Source organism: Neolamprologus multifasciatus, chromosome 3 (assembly GCF_963576455.1).
Source record: "Neolamprologus multifasciatus chromosome 3, fNeoMul1.2, whole genome shotgun sequence".
Classification (NCBI taxonomy): Eukaryota; Metazoa; Chordata; class Actinopteri; order Cichliformes; family Cichlidae; genus Neolamprologus; species Neolamprologus multifasciatus.
Window position 1 is genome coordinate 801,687 of NC_140441.1, and position 25,326 is coordinate 827,012.

Genomic DNA, 25,326 nt, shown 5'->3' on the forward strand with positions numbered 1-25,326 from the left:
ATTGGACTGTGGCTGGACTGATGATGTGGACTATGTAGGAGCCATAATTAAATGTATTGAATTTTTTGATGATCACTGGGTTTTCATTTGTTTGGTTGCTATGGTGATGTGTAACGGGAGTCACGTGGGTGCTAGCGGTGACATTAAGAGGGCTTTGTCAGTCTGTCATTCGCTGGTTTTGATTTTGACAGAGAGGAGGGCTGGGTAGCCGTAGTTTTTGTTGACCGCTGCACAACATGTTTCGCCTTGTTACATTAGAGCCTGTGACGTTGTAAGAGTCCAAATCGCGAGATGATCACATTACTCTGTAAACACTTTAATAAACAAGCAAACAATTCCACCTCTCGCAAAACAAACTGAGTCAGTGATTTAAACTGTGATTAAACTGGCTGAATATCCAGTTTGATTTGGTGTGTGAAAGGATCAGTGTTGCGTTCAGGAAACATTCTCCCTCTCTCTCTCGGGCCTGGGTGATGGTACTGCTCACAACTCTTGGAGAACGCTGTCCTTTATAGGAACGGATGACAGCGGATTCCTCTTCACTCACATCTTCCTCCAACAGTTCCCAGAGCGAGGTGGCCACACCAACTCCCCGCTGCTGGCTGCGAAGGATTACTGCTCGCTTGCAGAAGAAACGGATCGCATTCTCCTGGCTACCAGAAGCTTCAGCATCCAGGCGACAGTTCCCGACTCACCGACGGCATCTCCCGCACCCCCACCGATTCTCCCGGGGCCTCTCATTGATAGACTCATCTATAGTGGCGGGGAGCGCAGCACAGCGGCACCGCAGGTGTTTTTGCCATCAGCGTTTTGGGACTCTCCATCATTTGACCTCGGAACTGAAGAAGCTTCTCAGATGAAACATCTTCAAGAAACTTAAAGAAGTCCAGACGCTTTTCTTTCCAAGCTCCTTGGACTACGATGACCTGGATGACTGAGAACCCTCACAGACATGTCAACTATAATATCCTATTAGAACAATTAGAGCATGGTTACAGGTACTGCCAGCCTCACTCACAGCCATTCAGGAAGCTCGCCAACCCCTGTGCTGGCCTCACTGGCTGCCTGTGCCTTTTTAAAATTCTCATGTTTTTAAAATGCTTTCACAGTCTTGCCCCGCTTTACCTCTCTGAGCATCTACATCCCCACACACCCTGTCGGTCTCTCAGGTCAGCTGACCAGCTGCTCCTGGAAGTACCGAGATCCAGGAGGAAGCTCAGAGGGGGCGGGGCCTTCTCTATCACGGCTCCTAAATTATGGAATAACATAATAATAATTAATTAAACAAATTAATAATTTTATGTTTTTATTTATATCTTATGCAATTTTAACCAATAACCAATGTTATTCTGCTCCCTCTCAGACCAATATTACCAGTATCATAATCAGCAATATTACCCAACAGATATTAAATTGAATATTTAATATTTGTTTGATCCCCCCATCACACGCTGCTACTCCCTTTATTCTATTGCACAACACTTTGTCACTTTCTAGAATCGCCTGCACTGATAGTTAAGTTCTTTATTCTCCAGGATACAGTCTTACTTCGTTAGAGTTATTTGATACTATGTCTTGCACTATCCTACTACTGTATATTACTGTATACTACTATTCTTACTGTATATATTATATACCTTATTCATCTGTTCCTCCGTCTCTCCTGCTGCTTTGAGCATGTACATGACAAAAGAATTTCCCTCGGGATAAATCAAGTTATTCTTATTCTTCATTTTATTGTATAGTTCCAGTGTACTGCACGTTAGTCAGCTGTGGTTGTTTTAAAGTGTTTTCTGAATACATTTGACGATGATGATGATGATGATGAAGCCTACTCAGCAATCCCCTCCCGAGGCACTCACCACCTGACGTAACAACCCTGGTTATTGTGGTATGGCACCAGTAGGGGGTGCTGTCCTACTATTGTAGTAGTTGGGGAGACTGTTCTGTTTAACTGCCTGGTCTGTGTCCCAATTTAGGGTCTGCATGCTTGAAGTACACGTACTACGTACGGCGCGTACTATAAGTACGAGAGGTGCGGAAGTGAGAGGCTTGTGAAATGGGACAGTCTAGCCCTTCGTTGCGCTGTTCAGGTTGCCTAGCAACCATGATACTAACTGCGAGAAACGTTACAGCTTTGTGTGACAGAAATGAAGTAGAAAAATGTTTTGTCATGACATCACTTTGATTAGTTGAGTATCTGAGGCTGAGACCACAGGACTGTAAAACATGATTGTTGGGCTTCATTTCTGTACTGAACAGTCATTTAAGATTAGCTAGTAAATAATAATTAGTTAATGTTGTTCATGAGACTAAAGTCATCTCACTATGGTAATTGCATATTGCATAAATATGCAGTCTGAATGCTTCTCTTTGGTCATGTGACCATTTGATCTCTGATCAGTGTGTTCTTCAGTTTCAGGCCTGTTTCTGCTGCAGGTGAGCTGATGTTCCTACACCTGTCTGTCCTCATCATGACCTCTGACCTTTGGTGACATTTAGTGACCTCTGTCCTGTAGCAGGTGTGTGTGTGCTGCTGCTGTCTGCTCTGACCGTTTCTACAGGTGAGTTGAAGGTAACGGGAACGCTGAGGTGATGTAGGTGCTCTGTGGTCGCTGCTCCATCATCATGTCTAACAATCCTCGGCTTTTTCTTCTCTCCTTTATCTGACAAGCTACATTTCTCCTTTAACGTATTGATCAGATTTATATGTGAATTATATCTTTGATTAGGAGTAAAGATGATTTATGACTAGCACATATAGAAAGAAGCTGTTTTAGCACTCTGATCATCTTTACCAGAAAAGGATGGATGTTGGGATCTTCTCTAGTCACAGGCTGGAAATTTGTCCTGCATGATGAGTCGAGTGTTTCCAGCAGCAGGGTCTGAAACTGCAGTTAAAGTTCTGAGACTCCGCCCATAATGACCTAAAACCATGTGTGATTTAGATGCTACACATCTATCCTTCAGTGTCATCTCCTCGTTCACCTCTGGAGTTCTTCTGTCCTGCAGCTTCGTTTCATTGCATTCGATCACACCTGCTTCATGTTTCTGTCCTCAGACTCCCAGCATGCCCCAGGGGTGGAGCTGTTTGAGAGGGCGGAGTCTGTCCTGCTGTCCTGTCAGGTACCAGGTGATGTTTCCAGGAGTGCCACACCAGCAGTGAGGGACCGTGATGAGTTGAAGGTCCCAACAGTCCACGTACGTCTGCAGAGCGGATCTTAAAGATCAGAACCATTGTTACTTCAGTCGATGAGAGTCGATGCTCTGCAGACTGGAGACCTCAGCCTCACTCTGAGTAACTACATCTGCAACACCCGCAGGGCTGGAGACGATCTGAAGAAGATCCATGTACAGCTGAAGGTCAAAGGTCAGTGGGGAAGATCCAAATCCAATTTATTTATACAACACATTTAAAAACGGAAGGTTTGCCCAAAGTTTTGTACAGAAACAAAGGAGTTAAACACAAGATAAAACCACTGACGCTCACATAAAAATATAATAACACACATAATAAACATATCAACTCACACCAGTCTGAACCTTTCAAAAAAAGGAGTGTGTCTAATATTTAAAGGCAACGTATTCCAACGTTTGGGGGCCATAATTGAAAAGGCTCGTTCTACTTTTTGGTCTAGATTATTGGACAACCAAAAGCAGCTGGTCAGCTGATCTAAGGGTCCGCGAAGGAATATAATGCTGAAGTAACTCAGAAAGGTATGGGGGAGCAAGACCATTAAGACAGTTAACCTTGTCAGGTAATGATGGTAGTGATTCTCATTAAAGCTTTCTGGTTTGATCAGAAAAGAAAATATTGAATGTCCGGTATGCCCAACGGCCAGTCCAGCTGTGCGGTCAGCTGGTGGGCATCTCCGAAAACGTTAGAGCAACTTTGCAAATATGTGATGTCTTGATGAATCGAGCAGGTATTTGAAGTTTACACAGAAACATCCTCGCATGAAAATATCTTAAAGTTTATTTTGTGAATATTTCAAACTCCGCCCCTCTGTGTTCCTCCACCACTGCCTCGTTTGAGTTTTGGACGAAAGGGATTCTGGGATATTGCATTTCGTCATTTCGAGCTGATTGGAAACCAGAACAGCCAATCAGAATTTTTTTCTTGCATCCAAGTCTGTGATTGGCTGGTTTTGTGGCACAAATATAACGGTGTAGAGAAAGAGTTGAGCGCGCACGGGCAAAAATGTTGAGAGCGCGAGCAACACATTACGAGCGAGCGCAAATGCAAAAACTGAGCGTCATGTTCCTGGGTCTGTTGACCCAGCGTTTTAAGTTTTTGTTTATTTGGATGTTGTTTATGTTTAAGTTTGTTTGGTTATTAGACTCCTTGTGTTTTCTTCCTGTATTTAAGTTTCCCTCACCCTTTGTTTCATGCTGCGTGTCTTATGTTATCAAGTCTATCTCATGTTTCCTGTTTTATTTTGAAGGAGTCGTGTGTTCTTTGTTCATTGTATTTAGTTTCACTTCCCTTGTCCTGTCATTAGGCTCATGTCAGTCAGCTGTTCCTCCATGTGTTCCCACTTCCCCTAATCACCTCCTGTGTATTGAAGTCCTCTGTTTTCAGTGTGTCATTGTCAGGTCGTCTGTTGTCCATGCCATGCTTCCAAGTTTCTTGTCTAGGTTTTTCTTATTGTTTGTTTAGATTTCCCAGGTTAGGTTTGTGTTCATTTTGCTTCAGTTTGCCCTTTGTTTGTACCTTTTTTACCAGCTATATTAAACGGCTCGCTTTTTGTTAACATTTCAACTTCTGTTCCCTGTTCCTTGGAGTCTGCATTTTGGGTGCTTTTGTCAACCCCTACAGTCTGCCCTCGCCAGACTGTGACACTGAGCGAGAGGGGCTGCTGTTGTGTGATTTATATGGATAATAGCAAACACTGAAATACATTTCATTCATACATACATACAAGCAGCACTGAATTTTCTTCACTCAAAATAAATTTCTCCTCAAAATGCAACAGTTCCCGCTACAATTTCTTTTTTTTGAAAAAAAGCAAAAGGGTTAAGGTTTGTTGGATTATACACACACACGTACACACGTACACACACACGTGCACACACACACACACGTGCACACACATACACACACACGCACATACACACCCACATACACGCACACACACATGTACACACACAAACACGCACACTTACACACACACACACACACACACACGCACACAAACACGCACACTTACACACACACACACACACGCACACAAACACGCACACTTACACACACAAACACGCACATAAACACACACACACACGCACACTTACACACACAAACACACACACACACACACACACACGCACACACACAGACACACACACGCTCACACACAAACACGCACACACACAGACACACACACGTACACACACAAAAACGCACACAAACACACACACACACGCACACTTACACACACAAACACACGCACACACACACACGCACACAAACACGCACACTTACACACACAAACACGCACACAAACACGTACATGTACACACACACACACACGCGCACACACACACACACAAACACACATGTACACACACACTTACGCACACACACACACACACACATGAGCATCATGTTTCTCTCTTCTATCTCCGTGGACGTTGCCAGCTGTCACTGAATGTCTCGTTTAGCTTTTCTAATGTTTTGCCCACAAAGACAGAAATGTGGCACAAGGCCAGTCTCAGCGGTGCATTCACAGCACTATATTTTCCATTTTGCTGTTATTAATAATGAAGCATGTTATTAAAGAAGCACTAATAATACTGGAGCTGTTGACACACACGCATACACACACATGTGAGCAGAAAAAGTCTCTTTATTCAAATGCAGGTTTAAACCTCAGGACCAGCCACACCTTCTTCAAACTGTGAGACGGAGAATAAAAGTTAGTAAAAGCTCAAAGTCCTTTTCATTGATGCTGTGAACATGAATGTGTGTGAAAGGTGTCCTCGTGTGTTATTCCAGCTTCTTACCTCACGAGACAAACATGTATTGGGTCTCAGCCTGGTCACCTGACAGAAACATGGTAGAAAAACATGAAAGTGTCATTTCTCTGCGTCACTGATTGAAACATCAGCTTGTATGAACTGTTCAGTCTGATGGAGCCTCTGAAGTGTGTCAGTGTGCTGTTGGAGTAAAGCTCAGTTAGACTTGGACCTGGTTGGTAGTAGTCATAGATCTTGACCACGGCTGGCTTCAGGTTGTCCACTGGGAGCTCCTGGATGATCTCTAAGCTGTGGTCGATGGGTGTGTCCTTTGATAACTGGATGAGACAGAAACAATCGCAGACACAGTTTGTACCAAAGATCATCATCTGCTGTCCCCACGGCGACTTTCACTTACCTCCTCTAAGTACACCAGAACATGATCCTCCTTTTGCTCAACACGACTCACCAGGAGGCCACGTTTGAGCTGTGAGGAGATGACATCATTTTATTATTATCATCACAATTATCACATGAGATGCACGTGTTGGTAGGATCTGTCTAATTACTCACACTCTTCAAAGACTCGGGGTCTGGGGAAAATCCAGAGAGCATTTTGATGTCCAGGATCACCATGTTTGTAGTTTTCTCCTTTCCACTGTACCTGTGTTTGAACAGTGTGATTATACTGACCTGTGTGCACAGTTTCATCTACCAGCAGTTCCTCCACACTGGTAAAGAGCACTCCTCTGTCACATACTTACACTGATTGTATTTGCACAGTGAATTTGGGTCGAGCAGATTCACTTGTGGTGTTGACCTCTAGTTGGGCGTTCACACTAAGAGTGGTGACATCAGCAGGTGTTGGGATGTTGTAGGTGGCAGAAATCTGGGAAACACACTCGGGTCACGTGTGGAACAGAACTAATCACACCTCAATGCACCCTGCTGTCACTCTTCTACACCATGACACATATTAGCACACATCCTTTTATAGTCATACCTATATGTCTATATTCATCTTAATATCAGTATCTCTGTTATATCTACACTCTTTTTATACGAGTGTTAATGTTTGTTGTATATTTGCTGCTATGACAACTCAGTTTCCCTCTGGGATAAATAGTTTCCCTGATTCTGATATTAATTTAGTTTAAAATAGCATTGTCCTCTTTACAGTTATTACTGCCAGGTCTAATGTCTTTATTGTGTATGAAAATACATGTGCAAGATGAGCTTTATTACATGTGAAAATGCTAATGCTCTCTAAAGTTGTGTTAGTAAAAAGAAAAAGAAGAAACCCTTTCTCTGACACCAACCAGGAGCTGGTCACATGATGCTGTCACCGACCTGCACTGAAGCACATGCAGTGCCCTTCACCTCCAGCCTGTATTTTCCTGACACGTCCTGCAGCGCCTCCTCCTGGTAGAGCAGTTTGTTGCTCTGATTTACATCAAACGTCAGCTGACTGCTGGGAGCCTGAACTGTCACTGTGCTCCAACCTTCAGGACTGAACGCCAGAGCGGAGTAGAGAGCCAGAGCCTGAAGAGCCACCACCGTGTCCTACAGGATGGATTCATTGTGGTTAACACACACAGCATATGTCTCCATATTTCATGGGCTTAAGTGGAATAGACATTAAGTTAAAACTGCCTTTGAGACCCTCTCACAAAAGAGATCCTTAATCTCAAGTTTTCCAAATTTCACTTCCTGGTTAAAATATCTTTAACTGAGAATTATCAAAGTATAGAAATTACAGGTATAAACTCGCAGGTGATCTGTTATTTACAGGCTGTTACGTGTAGTTGGTGTCTGAGGTAACATTGCTATTCTGTAAAAACAATGAATTTTTAGACAAAACTTAAATGTCATATTCTAACTAAAGAATAAAAACTTGTCTGGCTAAAACAAATCTGTTTTACATATCTGAGAGAAAACTGAAAGCTTCAGGATTATTTCTTCTGTCCCTGATTTTGTCTAAGACTGTATATTAACTCAAAGATGAGCTTCATGCTGTTCGGGTGGTGTCGTACCTGAGTGGAGGAGAAGCCTCCGTAATAGTTCTGCTGCCCAGTCAGCCACCTGATAATACCAGAGGCATATCCCAGATCCTCAGCAGTCGGGGAGGCGCTGAGTTTGGCCAACAGCACATAAGAACTGATCTCCACTGACAGGGAGGCTGATGTTTCTGCTGCTGTCTGAGACCAGTAGAGGAAACCTCCTACAAACACAATAACAGTCACAGTGATGCTAATAAAGCCTGAATGATGTCCTGCTAAAGGATGACCCACCTTCCCTCACTGCAACTGTGTCTAAGTGCTGCAGAAGGTGAGCTCGGGTCTCCACGTCTCCTGCCAGAGTGAACACATAGGCCAGCAGAGCTGTAGTGTAGGTGTTGCTCAGGTTACTGAGAGACTCCTTGAGACAAGCCAGGCTCTTGTTCATCACAGGATCCTTTAAACCATCACAACAAAGAACTTTAATGGACAAACAGAAATCTTCTTTCATTAAACCCAGTGTGAGAAGAATAGGAGGCAGAGTTCCTGATTCAGTCACTCAAAACATCAGTGTGATAATAGAAAACACAGCAATTAGAGGAAAGTACAGATCAAGCAAAGAGTGGAGCAATCTTCTAGTAGTATTTACAATATAAAGAACATATTGAAAAAACACTGTACAGGTTGGGTGGTGATACAAGTCCTTGCTGGTGAGAGTTCAGGTATGTGGATGACACCTGGGTGAAAATCAATTCTCAGGACGTTCCACAACCAGATCAACTATTGCAACAAGAAGGCATTGGTGGGCAAGAGATAAAAATAGGGCGTTGTTGGAATGCTACTATACACGTAACCCTGGCGGAAGGGGTTACATGAATAGGATGAGGGACCTATGGAATCTTCGATACCCAGCATTGACGGCGAAACAACTAAAAGCTCAGTGTTCCAACATTCGACAGAAGGGTATTGCTCTCACAGCAAGAGATTGACGAGGTGCAACACAAATGCTACGGCAAGGGGGAGCCAGGACAACAGGTCAGGGGGGAGATGTCATCACCTCCACCCAAGATTTGTACCAAGCCCCAAGTGCTATAGTGTGAGAGGAACTGACCTGAAAGATAGGATCATGGCAACACTTGAAACCTGGATCCCCCGTAGCTGGTTACCAAGATGTGAAGATCTGCTAGATGATGTAAATGCGATACCTACAGCCACGATTATCGAGACTAACAAGCTGATCTACAGTACAGCAGCAGTGATCAGAGAGATGCTTGGCTACAGGTTGAACAGCCACAAGAAGGAGACTAGAGGCTAAGATCAAGGAGGGAGGTTAGCCAACTATCAGAGCTGCAGAAAGGTTTGACAAAGACGGTGCCCAAGAAGAAGTATAGCAAGCTGTCCATGGAAACTGCCAAGCAACGACTAACAGCCTTGGCCTGCACCTTGCCATACACTAGTATGGCTCACGTCTACTGGTGGAAGAAGCTGACTGGCAGCACAAATGAACCAGCTGTTAGGTGACGAGAGACACCCAGAATGGCTAACCGTAGGCCAGACAGTCCTGAAGGAATCGGTCCCATTGGTCCCATCCAACTACTGACCAATAACCTGCCTCAATACTACATGGAAGCTCCTGTCAGGCATCATAGCAGCTAAGATGAACAGACACATGTTCCTGTGCCCCACTCATTGGCAAGAATACCAGAGGTGCAAAACACCAGCTACTTGTAACAATCAGCCGAGACTGCCTGGATTGATTACAAGAGGGTCTATGACTTAATGCCCTACATCCTGGAATGCCTAGACCTGTACAAGCTCAACAGGACTCTAAGAGCCTTCATCAAGAACTCAATGGGGATGTGGCATACAACACTAGAGGCCAACTTCAAGCCCATAGCACAATCACCATTTACCAAGGAGATGCTCTGTGCCTACGGATACTAACTACAGAATGAAGCAGTTGTCAGCCATCTCCTGTACATGGATGATATCAAGCTGTATGCCAAGAGTGAACGAGACATCGATTCACTGATCCACACCACCAGGATATACAGCAACGACATTGGAATATAATTTGGACTGGAGAAATGTAACCGAATGACAACAAAGAGTCAGAACTGAGGGAATCGAACTACCAGAAGGCAAAATTGCAGACATAGAGGACAGCTACAAGTACTTGGGGATCCAAGAGGCAAATAGGAACCCCAAAGAGGCTGCTGGGAAAGCTGCTACCACCAAGTACCTGCAGAGGGTCAGGCAAATCCTGAGGAGTCAGCTGAATGTTAGGACAGGATCCGGCCTATAGAAACTTACGCCCTGCCCATCATCAGGTACCCTGCTGGGATAAAAAGCTGGCAAAAGGAGGAGATAGAAGCCACTGACATCAAGACAAGAAGGTTCCTGACCATGCATGGAGGGTTTCACCCCAAGTCCAGCATGCTAAATGGAAGGAAGGAGGCCAGGGTCTGGTGAGTGTCAGCACCAAATTCCAAGATGAAACAACGAATATCCACGAGTACGAGGAAGATGGCCCCAACTGACCGCGTGCTCAGTGAATACCTCAGGCAGCAGAAACCCAAGAAAGAGGAGGAAGGCGAGGAACCATCATGGAAGGACAGGCCCCTGCACGGTATGTACCACCGGCAGATAGAGGAGGTGGCTGATATCCAGAAATCCTACCAGTGGCTGGACAAAGCTGGACTGAAAGATAGCACAGAGGCACTAATCATGGCAGCACAAGAACAAGCTCTGAGTACAAGATCCATAGAGGCTGGGGTCCATCACACCAGGCAAGACCCCAGGTGCAGGCTGTGTAAAGATGCCCCTGAGACAATCCAGCACATAACAGCAGGGTGCTAGAGTGCTTGTTAAACCTAACTCCATGGCTCAGCAGCACAAACTCTACTCCTTTTTTTGTTGAATACCTTGATATTCTTTGAGTCTACTCACATGTTGGGATGTATTCATTTCCAAGAAGGCAGCAGCAACGTACGCACTGAGAGTCACTTCATCAGATACACCACCCTGTCAACAGAAGACATCATAGACACTTTATCATCGATGCACCAACATTCAGGGATATGAAATCATGAAAATGATTTTCAGCTGCATGTGGTTTTAGTATCATGAATGTCTTGATGCATGTTCAAACATCCAGCTAAAGAGATGAACAGGAAGTTGATTTAGTTCATCTGGACATTGTATTTCCAGTGAGATGGATGTTTCTTCACCTCGGGTTTCCCCAACCTTATAAACAGTTTGTGTAGTCATCTACTAATCAGAAGGTTGGTGGTTTGATTCCCAGCTGCTCCAGCCTGCATGCCAAATATTTGTGGGCAAGATACTAATCCCAAGTTGGTCTCTAGTGCATACTTTGTATTTTGTATAAATATGTGTGAATGCTAGATAGAAAGCAGTGCTGGTGTGAATGGAGCAAGATGTATGGAAATTAGTTCTTAAATAAAATAATAGAATATACTGGTGTGAGCTGTTACAGTATTGAGTACAGTGTTTTCCATGTATGCATGACATTATTAATAAAATTTGTTAAATCCAGACTGGAGGCTGTTTCCACAGTCTAACAGCGAAGAACTGCAGGTTACCTTCATTCTGTTGTTGAAGAGTTTCCCAGACTTTTCAAAACAGCCATTTTCTTGTTGTTTATGTTGCAGCCAGGTCTTAGACTCTTCGATCTTTCTGGGATCAATAAAGATGAAAGACTGAGCTTTGGCAAAACTTCTTACCACAAACGCAGTCAGCCTGACAGAAAGAAAACAACACTTACACGTCTTACAATGATGGAAATGTTTGGCTGTGAGGTCACATTAGGAGAAAGAAATACTGATCATTTTGAAAATAAAGTTGAAATTTCAAGATTAAATTTGAAAATGTATTTTGAGACAAAAGCAGAAATGTGGATATCACAGTTATTTCAGGACAAACTGCCACGGTTGCTTTACCCTCTGAATTAGTGAAATCGTACTTCAGACTCAGTTTTAGTAACAAGGAAGGAACTGATGTCACTTATAAACACAGCGTGGCAGTAAGTATAAGTACACTGAAAAGCAGAAAGTGGTGCAGAAAGCTGCATGTGGTTAGATTTGTATAAAAGGAAATGGCTGCTAATGTACAGATGCAAGGATACCGATGGTTCCACGCTCGTGGAATAAAGAGGATCTATGCTGTATCACAAGACGACTGATTTATTTCACTACATCTACACAAGGCCTTTTATACAGGGTATAGCAGTCGTTTGAAACAACAACTGTAATCATTTCAACTGTTTTCTTAGATTTTAATTTGACTTTTTTTACAAAACAGTATTAAGACTTTATTATTGAAATAGTAATTCAACTTTTTCTTAAAGTAGAATTACAACTTTAATCTTTAAAATTCGACTTTATTCTAATAATGATCAATAACATTTTTTATGCGGCTCTAATACTCCTTCCGACCTACTAAATTACACAGTATTAACCAAAAGGTATTGTTAATGTTATCTTAGTCAAAGGATTAAATGGAGAATTATTTTAAGTATTAGAGGTAGACATGTTTATGTTAGTAATGGGTAGTCAAACTTCAAGAAACGTCTTCTGTTTGGTGGAATATTTAAAAACCAGTGTAACCTCTCTGGTTTATGACATGTTTGATCAGTGATGTTCTCACCAAGTGTTTCCTGGTCCTGTTCCAAATGTGGTGTAAGCACCGTCAGCACTTTTGTAGTTGAGCTGTCTTTGATATCCTGTAACAACAGAGACATTGATCGAGACATTGTTGCTATGGTGATGATTGGACTCCATTTGTTTATGGATCTGCATGTGTACATCGAGATTTGGGAAATTCAATGACTCTTGCTGACAGATGAGGAAAATGACACATTTGACCAAAAGCTGTGGCTAATGTTCTGCCTCCTGTCGGCTTGTTTCTTGAACCGTGTGTGTTGAAGTGATTCAAATGATTTCCTTCTTAGAGGAAACAATAAAAACTTGCCACTGGTGAGGAAGTTAGTAGCTTTTTCCATGATGGCTGCGGTGAGCTGCTGTGTGCCTTTCAGGTAGTGGAGGATGTAGATGTTGGGGGCCAGGAGAGCCATGTTCTGCTCCCCACATCCATACGGCATCTGCAGCAATCCATCCAGGTTCTTCAGAGCCCGGCCGAGGATGTCACCTGATCAAAAACACTGATTCACTAAAACTAACAGAACTAGCCTAAAACAACTTTGTATTATTGGGCAGAGATAACCTGAATACTTCAATATGCAATTTTAAATGATGATTTCATTTGCTGAGTGAAAAAACATCCAAACTGAAAATCATAGATTGACTGTGATCAACCAAATATTTCTGGGAAGACTGAGTTTCATTTCACCAACAGGACCCAGACCTGATTAAGGCCAGACCTGCTGGATCAAGAAATCACTCAAGTACAATCTGTTTGACAAAGGGAAGCAGGCTAAAAGATGTCAAAAAGAAACACGTCATTGCCATGACCAAAAGAAATTCAAAAATAGGCGAGAAGTCTTGAGATCTATCAGTTTGGACAGGGTTAAAGAAATTTCTACAGCTTTGGAGCGCCAGTGCACCATGTTGGAACCCATTATCCACAAACTGAGAAAACTAGAAAAGATGTGGCAGAAATTACCCCATCGCACATCGACGACTCACTAAAAAAGTCAAACGAATCCCAACAACACCCAGAACTGAAGGCCTTGCCTTCCTCTGCAAAGGTCAGAGTTTACGATTCAACAATACAAAGGAGACGGGGCAAAAACAGCATTCATGGACAAAACCACTGCTGACCAAAAAGAACACAAAAGCTTATCTCACATTTGCCCAAAAAACATCTCCATGCTCTACAAGATATTTGGGAGAATATTATATGGACTGAAGAGAAAAAGGTTTGAGTTTTGTTGCATTTGGCTTAAAAGTGACGCATCATTTCATAGAAAAAACATCATACCAACATGGTGGTAGCAGTGTGATGCTCTGGGGCTGTCTGCGGCTCAGCTGCAGGGGAGGGGTGGGGCATTGGGTTCAGGTGGTTAGCGACGGAGGAGTCTGGTTAAGGCATGAAAACTCGCTCTCTCTCTTTCTTTCGCTCGCCCGCTTTCCGCCACTACTAAAAATGCCGTTCTCCCTAAATAACCAAGTGTCACATGTTGCCATATCATTTTTTGATGGGCTGACATGGTAAACTCTAACACCAACAGGGAAGGGGTGTTTTTTATTTTATTTTTTAACGCGCAAGCAGCGAGTGTTTGCTAGCGCTGTCTGTAGAAAACGCCGTTTTTACAGTCCTTCCTGCTGTAAACACCACTGTTTTGTAAAGAAGAAAACATTATGTGTATTTTTTATCATAACTCTGGTTTTACGTGGTCCATTGACACAATTCAAAAACTGGTATATCGTTTGAAGTCCGTTACTTTCGACCAACAAAACAACCTGAAGAGCCGGTTGGGAGCTGAAAGAGCCGGTTCTCCAAAAAGAGGCAGAAATCCCATCACTATCTTGTAGCTGTGTCATCTTAAATTGGTCATGTGATTTTGACGTGTCAGCGCATCCGTCGACCCCAGAGGGTTAAGATGGAAAATGATCCACAATGCGAGAAAGTGGTCGAGTCAAAATCTGGACTTAAATCCTACTGACATGATTCTGCGTGACCAGAACGATTGCGCTGGAAAACCCTCTGGTGTGACTGGGCCAAAACTCAGCGTTTCAGAAAACACTTATGACAAAAGCTAGACTGCAGTTCTTCCTGCAAAGAAAGGCACAAACAGCCTTTTTGGGGTCCATTTATTTTTCACACAAGGCCAGGAAGATGTGGGTCTATTTATAAATGAAATCATCTTTTAAAAGCTGAATATGGTTTTTACTTTTACTTGAACATGAAGTCTCTTATTTTCTGTTGCTTTAGTAATTTGCCTTTTTAACAAAGCTTTAACCCGCCATATTTTTATTTGGCTGAACCAAAATTGAGATGAAATCATGAGGTTTACCCAGGACTGATACAGAAGTGCGGGCAGATCCTTCAATCATATTCTCAGGCAGATGTATCTCTGCTTCCTCCGTCAGCGGGCTTCCTGTGTACAGACACAACAAACATCCAATCAGGAAGTCACGACTACAACAGAGTTACTGTGCAAAGTCACCAGGTGGCCTGATCTTCAGCACATATCGTTACATTCTGTGAAAGTAAAAGATGAATATTTGGCACATTTTATGTACACAGTGCACTCCACTGCTAACTTTGAGCATTCAGGTCATTTCGTTATTTAAACTTTGTGACTGATGGAAATCATACCGACCTTTTGGACAAAGAAGCCAGTTGTACGTCTTTGTCATCTCAGTTCCCTCAGCCTGAGGAAAAGTATCTTTAAAATGAGTAACAATTTAAATTTTATGAGTAAAAATGTTTTTCTCATCTTGTATTTATGACACTGACCTTCACTATGAGAGATTTGATGACCACGTCGATGCGACCTCTGTCTGGTACGCTCACAACCTCATTATCGCATGACACATGGGACGCTACGGCCTCAGCAGACACAGTCACATTCACAGCCCCTAAAAGCAGCAGCACAGGTCACCTTCTTTATCTCTCCATTAAAATAAAGGTTCCTGAGGTTATTTTACAGATTTTGTAGAAACTAGAAGGAAATGTGTTGGGACAAAAGGAGGCAGTTAACTGTGATCACACTAGATCTAAATCTAGATCTCTAGATGTAATGTTGGTTCTAAATCGAAGGTAAGATCAATTTTAATTGAAATTTTACTGCATCAGGCATGAAAAACAGGAGCTGAAAAAAACAGTCCAAAATGATGTCAGGGTTGCCGCTGAGTCCTGCTGGAGGCCAAAGTACTGCAAGTCATAAGGTCTAATTAAGATTAAGAAGAAATCATTTGCATGGCAATTTAACTGCAAACAGTCTGTTCTAATGATACTGTCCAAGGGAAGCATGCATAATGAATTGAAAGGAAGGTTTCAAAATGACTTATCATTGGCTAAGACAGCTGCATTAAGTAAAGCATGAGGATGGAGGCAGCTGCTACCCTCAGACTGGAGGTATAGACGTTCTGCCCCACTCCCTACAACCCCCACGTTTAGCCTTCCAAACACAGGGGTTATATTCTTGCTTTACCTCGATTTGCAGCTGGATTGGACTGTCTACATGTCCTAGCTCTACACTGCACACTCACTGTGGTCTAATGCACACACAGCTTTCTAAATTCCATGAATATAGCTTATTGGGTCTCAGATTCTCTCATTTCATTATGATAACTTATATTTCAGCAGTATTTCTCACATAGTGTTTTTATAATTGCTCTTTAATGTGTTAATCTCCATTTATTCTATTTAGCCATCTTATGTGGATTCTTTTTAAGTCACTTCCTGAGAGTTCACTTCCTGCTTCTTGGTCCTGCACTTGGGTCGTACTCAGCCTGCCACACAGCGGTTTCCTGGCAGTGTGGAGGACCAAAGCCTGATCCTCACCTAAGGCTGTTGGGATCATGGTCCACCTGAGGGTCTTGCGCTCGTTGGCACACAAACAGGAAGTGTACAGATCACCAGAGAGAGGCGTGAGGGTGTAATCTGAGGACGGCCCAGGAGTGACAGTAACCTGTACGAGGAACACAGACATGGCTACATTTAAACCTGAGTTCAAATGTGAACACATTTTTTAAGCATCTAAACGAATGCACAAGTTTGATGTTATGAACTCATGATCAAAGTAGACCTTCATTTTACTTGGATACTTTAATCAGGCCCTTCCTAATCGTTTCCCTCCATCTGTTTTCTTACAGCCTCCACACTAAACTCTGTTCTACAAGGTGCATGAGCGCACAAAGAAAGCTAGACGAGGGTTGGTAGTGTAAAGACATGTGATTGGGCAATCTGGTGTCTGTGCTTGCAGGTGAGCTTGTAGGTGTTGGTGAGCAGGGGCCTTTCAAGAACGGCCTGCATCCTGCATGGTTATATTGCCAAAGAAAAAATATTTTTTATTGTATTTTAATAACTATGATATAAATTTAGCTTAGAAAGTCATGTTTTAAGTATGGTTTTCCTATGAACAGAAATGTATCTCAACACTTTAATCATTCATTACCATGATGCAGCTGGTCAGGTAGTTAAAGACAGTCGCCCTCAGTTCAAAGTGCTCCCCCCGGATGATGGAGTAGGGCATGGTGAGTTCAAGGAAGAAAGGTTGGAAGACTTTCATTTCTTTACGAGGAGCCAAACCAAAACCCTGAGAGGACAAACAGAAAGCCTCCGTCTCCCAGGTGGTGATGGTGTCTGGGACAGTCAGGGACACGCCCCTTTTCCCATCGTCTCTGAAGCAGCAGATACACACAAACACATTCTGTAACATAATCAAACATGTTTTTATGTCTGTAAATTACTTGTATAACAGTGTAGTTACATCCTGCAGTGTGAATTACTTGTTTATGTTGCATTGACAAAGTAAAAGAGCTCCACGCTGCTGATGACAGTGAAATAATATTGTCAATAGAAAATTGTACTTAGTAGTCAGTATAATCTTTTAATAATATAAGTTTACATATGGTAGTGATAGGATGTGCGATCCTTAATAGTCTGCAAAAGCTTTGCGTGCATTCCAGAGTGTTCTGGCATTCACACCCACATCCTGGGAGCATGGGAGAGGTCGTACCTGCTCTTATTGTTTTACGGTAGGATAAACGTAGCTATGTTAGTTTTAGTCTAAGTGCCCTTTTTTACATATAGATGAACTGTTGGATTTTCGTTTAAGTTTATGGGGTCACACTCTGACACACACACACACATATACACCTCTACATTCCAATGTAAGGAACAAACACCCTCTGATGTATAAATAAAGACCAGGGGGGTCTCAGAGCTGCGAGTCTCTGAGCCCTCGCTCTCTCGTGCGAGCGCTCTGGTGACTGCCCTTGCTAGCAAGAAAACTTGTGTGTTTCTCCTCTCTGGTTCTCTGCTGAAGAAGTGTTTTAGAATACATCTCTTAACAAATATATCCCACAAAACTTTAAATATGACAAAACATCGGCCTGAAGCATCAAAACATGCTTAAGAGAAAACTCACAATTATTCTATTTTCATGTTTTTCATGTGTGCAAAGACACAGCAGAAAGTTCACATGGGTTTCTAAATGTGATCGTATAAACTTTTTTAAAAATGTAATATGCACCAGATCTCTTCACAACAGATACTTACCCAACTTCCACCAGATCCCAGATCCAAGTCTCAGGGAAGAAAGAGCGAACTGTCTCTATTAGTGGAGGAAGCTGCCCAGCAGATACCGGACCAGGCATACCTCGCAGAATAAAACCCTTTGCTACCCGGGGAGTTTTATCTAAATAAAAAAAGAAAAATTAATTTCCTGTTTTCTTTTTGGTAAATACAAAGCAAAATGTATAGCCAGACACAACACAAACAAGCCAATGATTCACCATAGGAGACATGATGAGAGTGTTCATGGTAGACTTTTCCTTTGAACTTGACACATGAAGGCAATCGAAAAAGCAAGTTTGTCGCCATCTTCAGTCCGACTTTCTAGATATTTCAGCAGCACACAAAGATCAGCAAAAACTGGTGCAACAACAAAAACTATTGCATTTACATTATGTTTGACGGACTCACAGGTATACATGTATTTTACCTGGAAAACTGCATAGGCGTCATTTTGCTCTCGACTGCGGTACGGCGAAACATATCTTTTTGGTCTCACATTAAGGCATTCTGTAGCATCATCAACCTCATACGGGATACCTGAGGATTTCTTGAGTGGGAGCAAGTCAAATATCTGAAAAGAAAAGTACAGTTCAGCAAAACCTCCAAACCTTTTTAGTCCTATGAAGTTTTGACTGATCTATCATGATCATGGTCACATTTGGTCCACATAATTGTAAACTCTTAAATGAAGTACTGGTGTAAATACTAGAACCGATTAGGTTCAAATGAACTGCTAGATTATCTAAGAAGGGTTCTTAAAAAATAAATAAATAAAAATGATGAAGTCAGCAGTAAGCCTCCACAGATATGAGGTGTTGTAGTTGAGGTGTTGTAGTTGAGGGATCTTACAGAAGTTGTACAATTTCTCTATAAACTGTTCGTTCTTGGTGACTTATATGGTAAGTGTTCTCCATTTGAAACTGTCTCTGTAGCTCCTTTACCTCACCAAGTCTCACTTTTTCCAGGTTTTGCTGTATGTTTAACATCAACAAACACTCGTGTATTTGAGCAGTTTTGATGTAAAGTTGAAGTCTTCTCAATAAAGTAGACACTGACTGGCAGGTGATACATTTACCTGACTGTCATCACAGACACATGCATTTGTATTATTTCTATACTAGTTTGCTTTAAGACAAACTCAGCATTTGACTGTTTAAAACCGTTGAATGTATGACTGCCCAAAGAATACTTATCAGGACACAAGTACCAGAGCGAAGGCCTGAGCTTTTGGTAAGTCACGACACTACGGGCTCTGGAAATAAGGGATGTGTCCACCTCACTGGTGTTAATATCAGCAGTTACCTTATCTGCATCCAGAGTCTTCCCAGGCTCCTTGATGAGAACGCTCTTGTCGATGGCGCTCACACCACACAGAGAACGTGGCAGGGCCGTCACCTGCATGTTGGTCTCTTCACCTGGGACGGCTGAAGACGGTGAAAACTCCACGGACACCTGACACACACAAAACACCCGTAGAAGTTTAGTGACTGTGATAACTCCCCACTCACTGCTGGCTAAATGAGCTGCTTCACTGTGGTGAGTGACAAATCATGAGTCCCATGAGATGGCTGCACACTACACTGGACACTGTATGAACACTGTGTCAGTGTTAGATAGGTAGGACTTGCATCATCCTTGAAAAAGGTGCTTGTATAAATGGGAGTGAGTCCTCAGGTAGAGTAGAAACAGCTGTGGAACAACCAGTCCACAACAACCAGTATATGCTAGAAATCCTCAGGTGATTTAGCCAACTGAATTTGACTTTGAGTTGAACGACATGGCATGACTGCAGACACCAAACACACAGCACACCTCTAGAATTACACTCACCTTGTTGCTGAAGCATTTGTCAGTAGAGAAGTCAGCACTGTGGGCAATTACATCCTCACTTGGCAGGACGGCATAAGCCACAACCTGGAACTCTGGAGCCATCTCAGGAGACACTCTGACTTTAAAGGACACCTGGCCCTCATTCACTGAAACACCAAACATACATCCACAGATCAACAAAACAGACCAACGTCAATGCTTGGCTGTGGCATATGTGGAAATATGGAAATTTTACCTGATCTATCTTGCACTTGAACCTGTTCTTGTCCTTGCATGGTGACAGCTCCTCTGGACAACACCTGGAAGACAGAAATCATTTAAAAACAAGAATGAACTAGCACTGATATCTGTGGACATCACTACCAGTGAAAGGTTTTCACACCTTTTAATTCAATGTGTTTGAATTAAAAGGTTAACAGACATCCAGATTCAAGGAGAAGCAAATTTGGATGTCATCAGCATAACAATGAAAGGGAATGTTGTATTTCCTAAATATAGGAATAAAAATAAAAAAGGCAGCGTGTATGAGGAGAACAGAGCTGGACCCCAAACAGAGCCCTGTGGCACACCACAACACACAGGGGCAGAGGAAGAGGGGCATTGCCCAATAGCAACAGAACATGAGCTCTCTGACAGGTTTGATTTAAACCATGATAAAACTGAGCCTTTAAGACCAACAACGTGTTTGAGTCTCCATACAAGAATGTTGTGATCAACTGTGTCAAAGGCAGCAGTCAGATCGAAAAGGACTAAAACAACACAACAACCTGAGTCTACAGTTATAAGAAGATCATTAAAAACTCGTAAAAGTGCAGTCTCAGGACGAGATTTAAAACCAGACTGGAATGCTTCACAAATGCCACAAACATCTAAAAAGGTCTGACATTGCTTGAAAACAACTTTTGCCAAAATTGTGGACATAAAAGAGAGTTTAGAAATTGGCCTGAAGTTAGAAAGAACATTAGGATCAAGATTTTTCTTCTTAACTGTTTAAGACCTACCATAGAACCAAGTCCGCCAGAGCTTATATTATATTTTTACATGTTGTACTGCCATTTTTGGGAGCATTCCAAGTTGATATACATCAATACAACCATCATAGTCCAAATTTTAATAATATGTCTGCATTAAGTGCATAGTAATTAACTAAGTAACTACAAAAAAAATTGAAAATCGTTTTTGTTTTTTTAACATATATTTCTGGTTAGAGAAATTTAAGAGGTTTATCCTTCAGAACTGTAAATACAAAAAAGTTGCCCAAAATAGTTTCCCACCACAGGAAATTTATTTTGTGAGTGTGACTATGAGTATCTTCAGAGTTTTATTTTTGAAATACACCAATTTTCATATACTGCAGGAAAAACGAAAATAAATATTATGAAAAAACTTTTGTTTTGAGTTTGCAAGTGTTTTGGATTTTGCAAGTGTTTTGGAGTTTGCAAGTGGTTTGGAGTTTGCACGTGTTTTGGAGTTTGCAAGTGTTTTGGAGTTTGCAAGTGCTTTGGAGTTTGCATGTGTTTTGGAGTTTGCAAGTGTTTTGGAGTTTGTACGTGCTTTGTCTCTAGGGGCCACCGTACTAAGCATCCCAGAAACGACACAGAAAGTCATAAAGTCAGACATAACTTTTAAAAACACCAGTATAGGCTCATAAGGCCCTGATGGTAAAAAACTACATTTCCGCAAAATGACATCACTTCCGGTTTTGGGCAGGTAATGGCGGACATGCGATAGTTCACGCTGATGGACGTAGGAAGTGTTACAAACAGCTAATCTGATCGGCAAAATGTGTTTCTGGAATATTATGTTTTTGTTGCTGCAAGCGCTTTTTATGCAGTTTTCTCAAAGCCATATGTGGAAGGAAACTGTGACCTAGGACAAGCTGATGGCATAAGATGTAAGTACAACTCCTCCGGTTTCATATGCAAAAAAAATTATTGCGCTAGCTTACGTGGTTGCAGAGCTACCGGGATTTAAAAATAGTTACGCAAAATGGAGCGTGCCCACTCCCACCGGATTTAAAGGGTTAATAATGCCTCTGATGTCTTTTATGTTGTGAGATTTGAAGATTCGTGTGCTGAGGTGTTTTTTCTGTTCTCAAACCAATCTCCCTTTAAGGGCTCAGTCTGGGTGGGTCTTTTTTCTCCTCGTCTTTCCTCGTGTAAAATGGTAAATGGCCTGTATTTGTATAGCGCTTTTACTAGTCCACTAAGGACTTCAAAGTGCTTTTCACATTCAGTCATCCGCCCATTCACACAATAGTGGAGGCAAACTACAGTTGTAGCCAAAGCTGCCCTGGGGTGCACTGACAGAAGCGAGGCTGCTATGTTGCGCCATCGGCCACTGTTGAATACTGTTGACGGACTACTGCATATAAAACTGTTCAGTTAATATTAATTTATATCAGTTGATATAAGGACAAAGATAATGTAAATATGGTTATTTTTTCATGTTATATTAATGGCTTTATGTTACTTAAGAGAACTTCAATCTATGCATCACTGATTGGCTAGCAAGCCTTTTGTGGGATGGATTAGTAGTGTCCTGGGCGGGTCTTTTTTCTCCTGGTCTTTCCTCGTGTATTGTGTATTTCCACTGTTCTACCTCTTCTGACTTGTCATCCCCATGTGATGTTTGTGCAATGTATGTATGGCTGGAAGGGTAAGATGGCGCTGGAGTTCTGGCAGCCTTTAACCCAATTTCCTTCTGGATCAATAAAAGTCATCAATCAGTCAAAAGTGCAGGGGGACGCAGGAAAAGCACAATAACTATAATGAGGGCTAGAATACAAACAACTTTAACTGAGAGCAGAACCCAGATGACTGAAACTAAGAAGGCCTAAGAATTTAAATACTTAGCAGAGAGAGAAAACTAAGGATATCATGAACAAAGGACTAAACACTGAGGCTAATTACTAAGTTGACAGAAAATGATAAGGGACAAAGCACAGGGACCAGACCTGAAGTCTGTGGAACCAGCTTCCACTTTGGATTCAGGAGACAGACGCCCTCCCTAGTTTTACGTTTAGGCTTTTTCCTTTTTGCTAAAGCATATAGTTTGGGCTGGATCAGGTATTTAGGCTGAAATAGATCGAAGCTGCTGGATTCTCATGATGGACTGAAAGTTTCTTCTTCAGTCCTGATGGGCATTACAACAGTACTTTTTTAGCAAACATACTAAAGGTCTGGCCATGGTGAACTTTGTAGTTATGCCATAAAGTGACAAGCTGAGCGATAACTCACCAGATAAATGACATCCACAGACCCCGGAGACTCTCCCACTATAGTGTAGTTGACTGATATGTCTTCTTCTGCATCACAGGACACTGGTTTATCCTTCTTCTGTACCTCTAGAGAGCTGATTGTTTTAATATCAGGAGAAGACGGCTGGGACATGGATAATGTGTGAAACCCCCTGTCATAGTATGTAGTTCTATATCCTGGGTAGCCCACTGTTGGTGTCAGGCTTGCCTAGTTGGGGATATGAAACAAAAATTTAAAAAACTGATCTAAAAATAACATTGGTCAATGAGGCTTTATAAGCAAGGCAAACGTGGAGTAAGATGAGTCATAAACTGTTTCAGGATTGCAGCTTATTACTGTGGGAGGTATTTGGACATTTGCAGCCTATCAGAAACCAATTGTGGCTTCATGCTGCTGTGATGTCTGCATTAAATTACACATTGTTTCAGTGTGTCAGCTCACATGGAGTTGGATATCCTGGTCAAAGTTATCAGTGCTGAAAGAAAATGAGGCCACACCGTTGCTGTCAGTTGTCAGATTTTGTAGTGAGCGTGGTTGCCACATTTGTCCCGTGAACAGGTAGACCGGTGCGTCACAAATGGGTGTATTGTTGTGGTGCACTGCTCTGACCTGTTGAAGAACACAATGCTCTATCAATGGAAAATACAAACAATTTAAATGTGCTTTGTACGACAAACTGAGCTGAAAACAACATTTTAGGCTTACTTTTCCTTCCACATTAGATCCCCGTTCCCAAACCTTGGGCACGTTAATGAAAGACACTTTTCCAAGGACGTAAGAAATCGTGACTCTCTTCTTTTGAGGGTGTGAAATACCTAAATGTATAAACGTTCATCTTATAATACTGTGAATGCCTTTTTGGTTAAATACACATCGATGTGTCATTATAAAGAAATAAAAAACCTTGCCTGTTCCCTCTTCTTCCACTTTGGCCTTGATATCCAGAACATCTTGAAGCACCTTTTGGTCAATTTTAGTAAAAATTGACATGTTGAAGGAAAAAGTTGCACAGCCAGTCTTGTCTGCCTGGAAAGAACAATAAAGAAAGAAAATCACTGCTGTGTGCGATACAATCTTACTAGAATAAACCAAAATTATAATCAGATCTCATTCACAATCGAATCTATAAAATATATTAAATGTTCAAACTATGATGAGTCATGAAAGACTTGAGCTCATTTAGAATTTGATGCAAGCAATATGGTTTAAAAATGTAGGGTGGGGGGACAAAAGTCTGGAGGGGTCAGTTGTACTAAACATAAACAGCTGAAGGAACCTTTTGCAACTGATTATGTTACCTGGCAACAGATCATTCAGATAAATGTGTATAAAAAGATCATCATAGAGAGACAGAGTTTCTCACAAATACAGATGGGCAGAGGTTTACAAATCTGCAAAAGACTGTGTCTACAAATTGTAGAACAATGACAGAATAATTTCATTAATGTAAAATTATCAAGACGGGGAATATCTCATCATCTGCAGCGCATAATGTCATCAAAATGTGCAAAGGATAAGGAGGAAATCCACTATCAGATGCAGTCTCCAGGTCCTCGGGCAGCAATGCATGAAAAACTGTTGTTATTCTGCCAATCAGATCACTGCATGGCCTCAGGAACACTTCCACAAATCAATATCTGCGGACAAAGTTCACCGTGCCACCCACAAACGCAGGTTAAAGCTCCATTGCGCAAAGAAGTCAAATGTGAATGCGAACTGGAAACACTGCATTCTTTTCTGGGCAAAAGCTCATTCAAAACAACAAAAACTGCTCTGTGCTCAGATGATTCAAAATCTGAAATTCTTTTTGGAAAACACAGACGCCGTATCCTCCACAACATCCCAAACATCCTGTCGAGCTGGGCCTGTATAGCAGTATGATGGTATCACCTCACAAAACCACTGTATCGTTTAAATTTCCCAGCAGCATCTCATTTATATCCTCAAAATCTCAGTACTAATATATATATGTTATACAGTACTGTGAAAAAAACCTTCACCCACTAACTTTTTGTGTGTTTGTTGGATTCCAACTAACCAAACTTTCTTGGGATTTT

At 41.9% G+C, this 25,326-nt stretch overlaps 1 protein-coding gene across 1 annotated transcript in view; it reads right to left on the bottom strand.

The window, feature by feature from the left end:
• Positions 1-5,828: 5,828 nt before the first annotated feature.
• LOC146520939 (alpha-2-macroglobulin-like) overlaps positions 5,829-25,326 on the bottom strand; it is a 31,280-nt gene continuing 11,782 nt past the window's right edge. The window contains exons 9-36 of the mRNA XM_085154229.1: positions 24,178-24,295; positions 23,975-24,084; positions 23,711-23,878; positions 23,249-23,476; positions 20,245-20,308; positions 20,010-20,155; positions 19,482-19,631; positions 18,607-18,750; positions 18,398-18,500; positions 18,162-18,300; positions 17,056-17,281; positions 16,443-16,569; positions 15,393-15,514; positions 15,256-15,307; positions 14,947-15,030; positions 12,942-13,118; positions 12,618-12,693; positions 11,555-11,711; positions 10,902-10,976; positions 8,247-8,409; positions 7,989-8,176; positions 7,306-7,518; positions 6,720-6,844; positions 6,529-6,619; positions 6,374-6,442; positions 6,188-6,293; positions 6,004-6,042; positions 5,829-5,895 (exon numbers count right to left, since the gene is read on the bottom strand). Of these exons, the coding sequence (XP_085010355.1) occupies positions 6,005-6,042; positions 6,188-6,293; positions 6,374-6,442; positions 6,529-6,619; positions 6,720-6,844; positions 7,306-7,518; positions 7,989-8,176; positions 8,247-8,409; positions 10,902-10,976; positions 11,555-11,711; positions 12,618-12,693; positions 12,942-13,118; positions 14,947-15,030; positions 15,256-15,307; positions 15,393-15,514; positions 16,443-16,569; positions 17,056-17,281; positions 18,162-18,300; positions 18,398-18,500; positions 18,607-18,750; positions 19,482-19,631; positions 20,010-20,155; positions 20,245-20,308; positions 23,249-23,476; positions 23,711-23,878; positions 23,975-24,084; positions 24,178-24,295 (3,459 nt within the window). The 3' untranslated portion in view covers positions 5,829-5,895; position 6,004. The remainder of the gene's footprint in view (positions 5,896-6,003; positions 6,043-6,187; positions 6,294-6,373; positions 6,443-6,528; positions 6,620-6,719; positions 6,845-7,305; positions 7,519-7,988; positions 8,177-8,246; positions 8,410-10,901; positions 10,977-11,554; positions 11,712-12,617; positions 12,694-12,941; positions 13,119-14,946; positions 15,031-15,255; positions 15,308-15,392; positions 15,515-16,442; positions 16,570-17,055; positions 17,282-18,161; positions 18,301-18,397; positions 18,501-18,606; positions 18,751-19,481; positions 19,632-20,009; positions 20,156-20,244; positions 20,309-23,248; positions 23,477-23,710; positions 23,879-23,974; positions 24,085-24,177; positions 24,296-25,326) is intronic.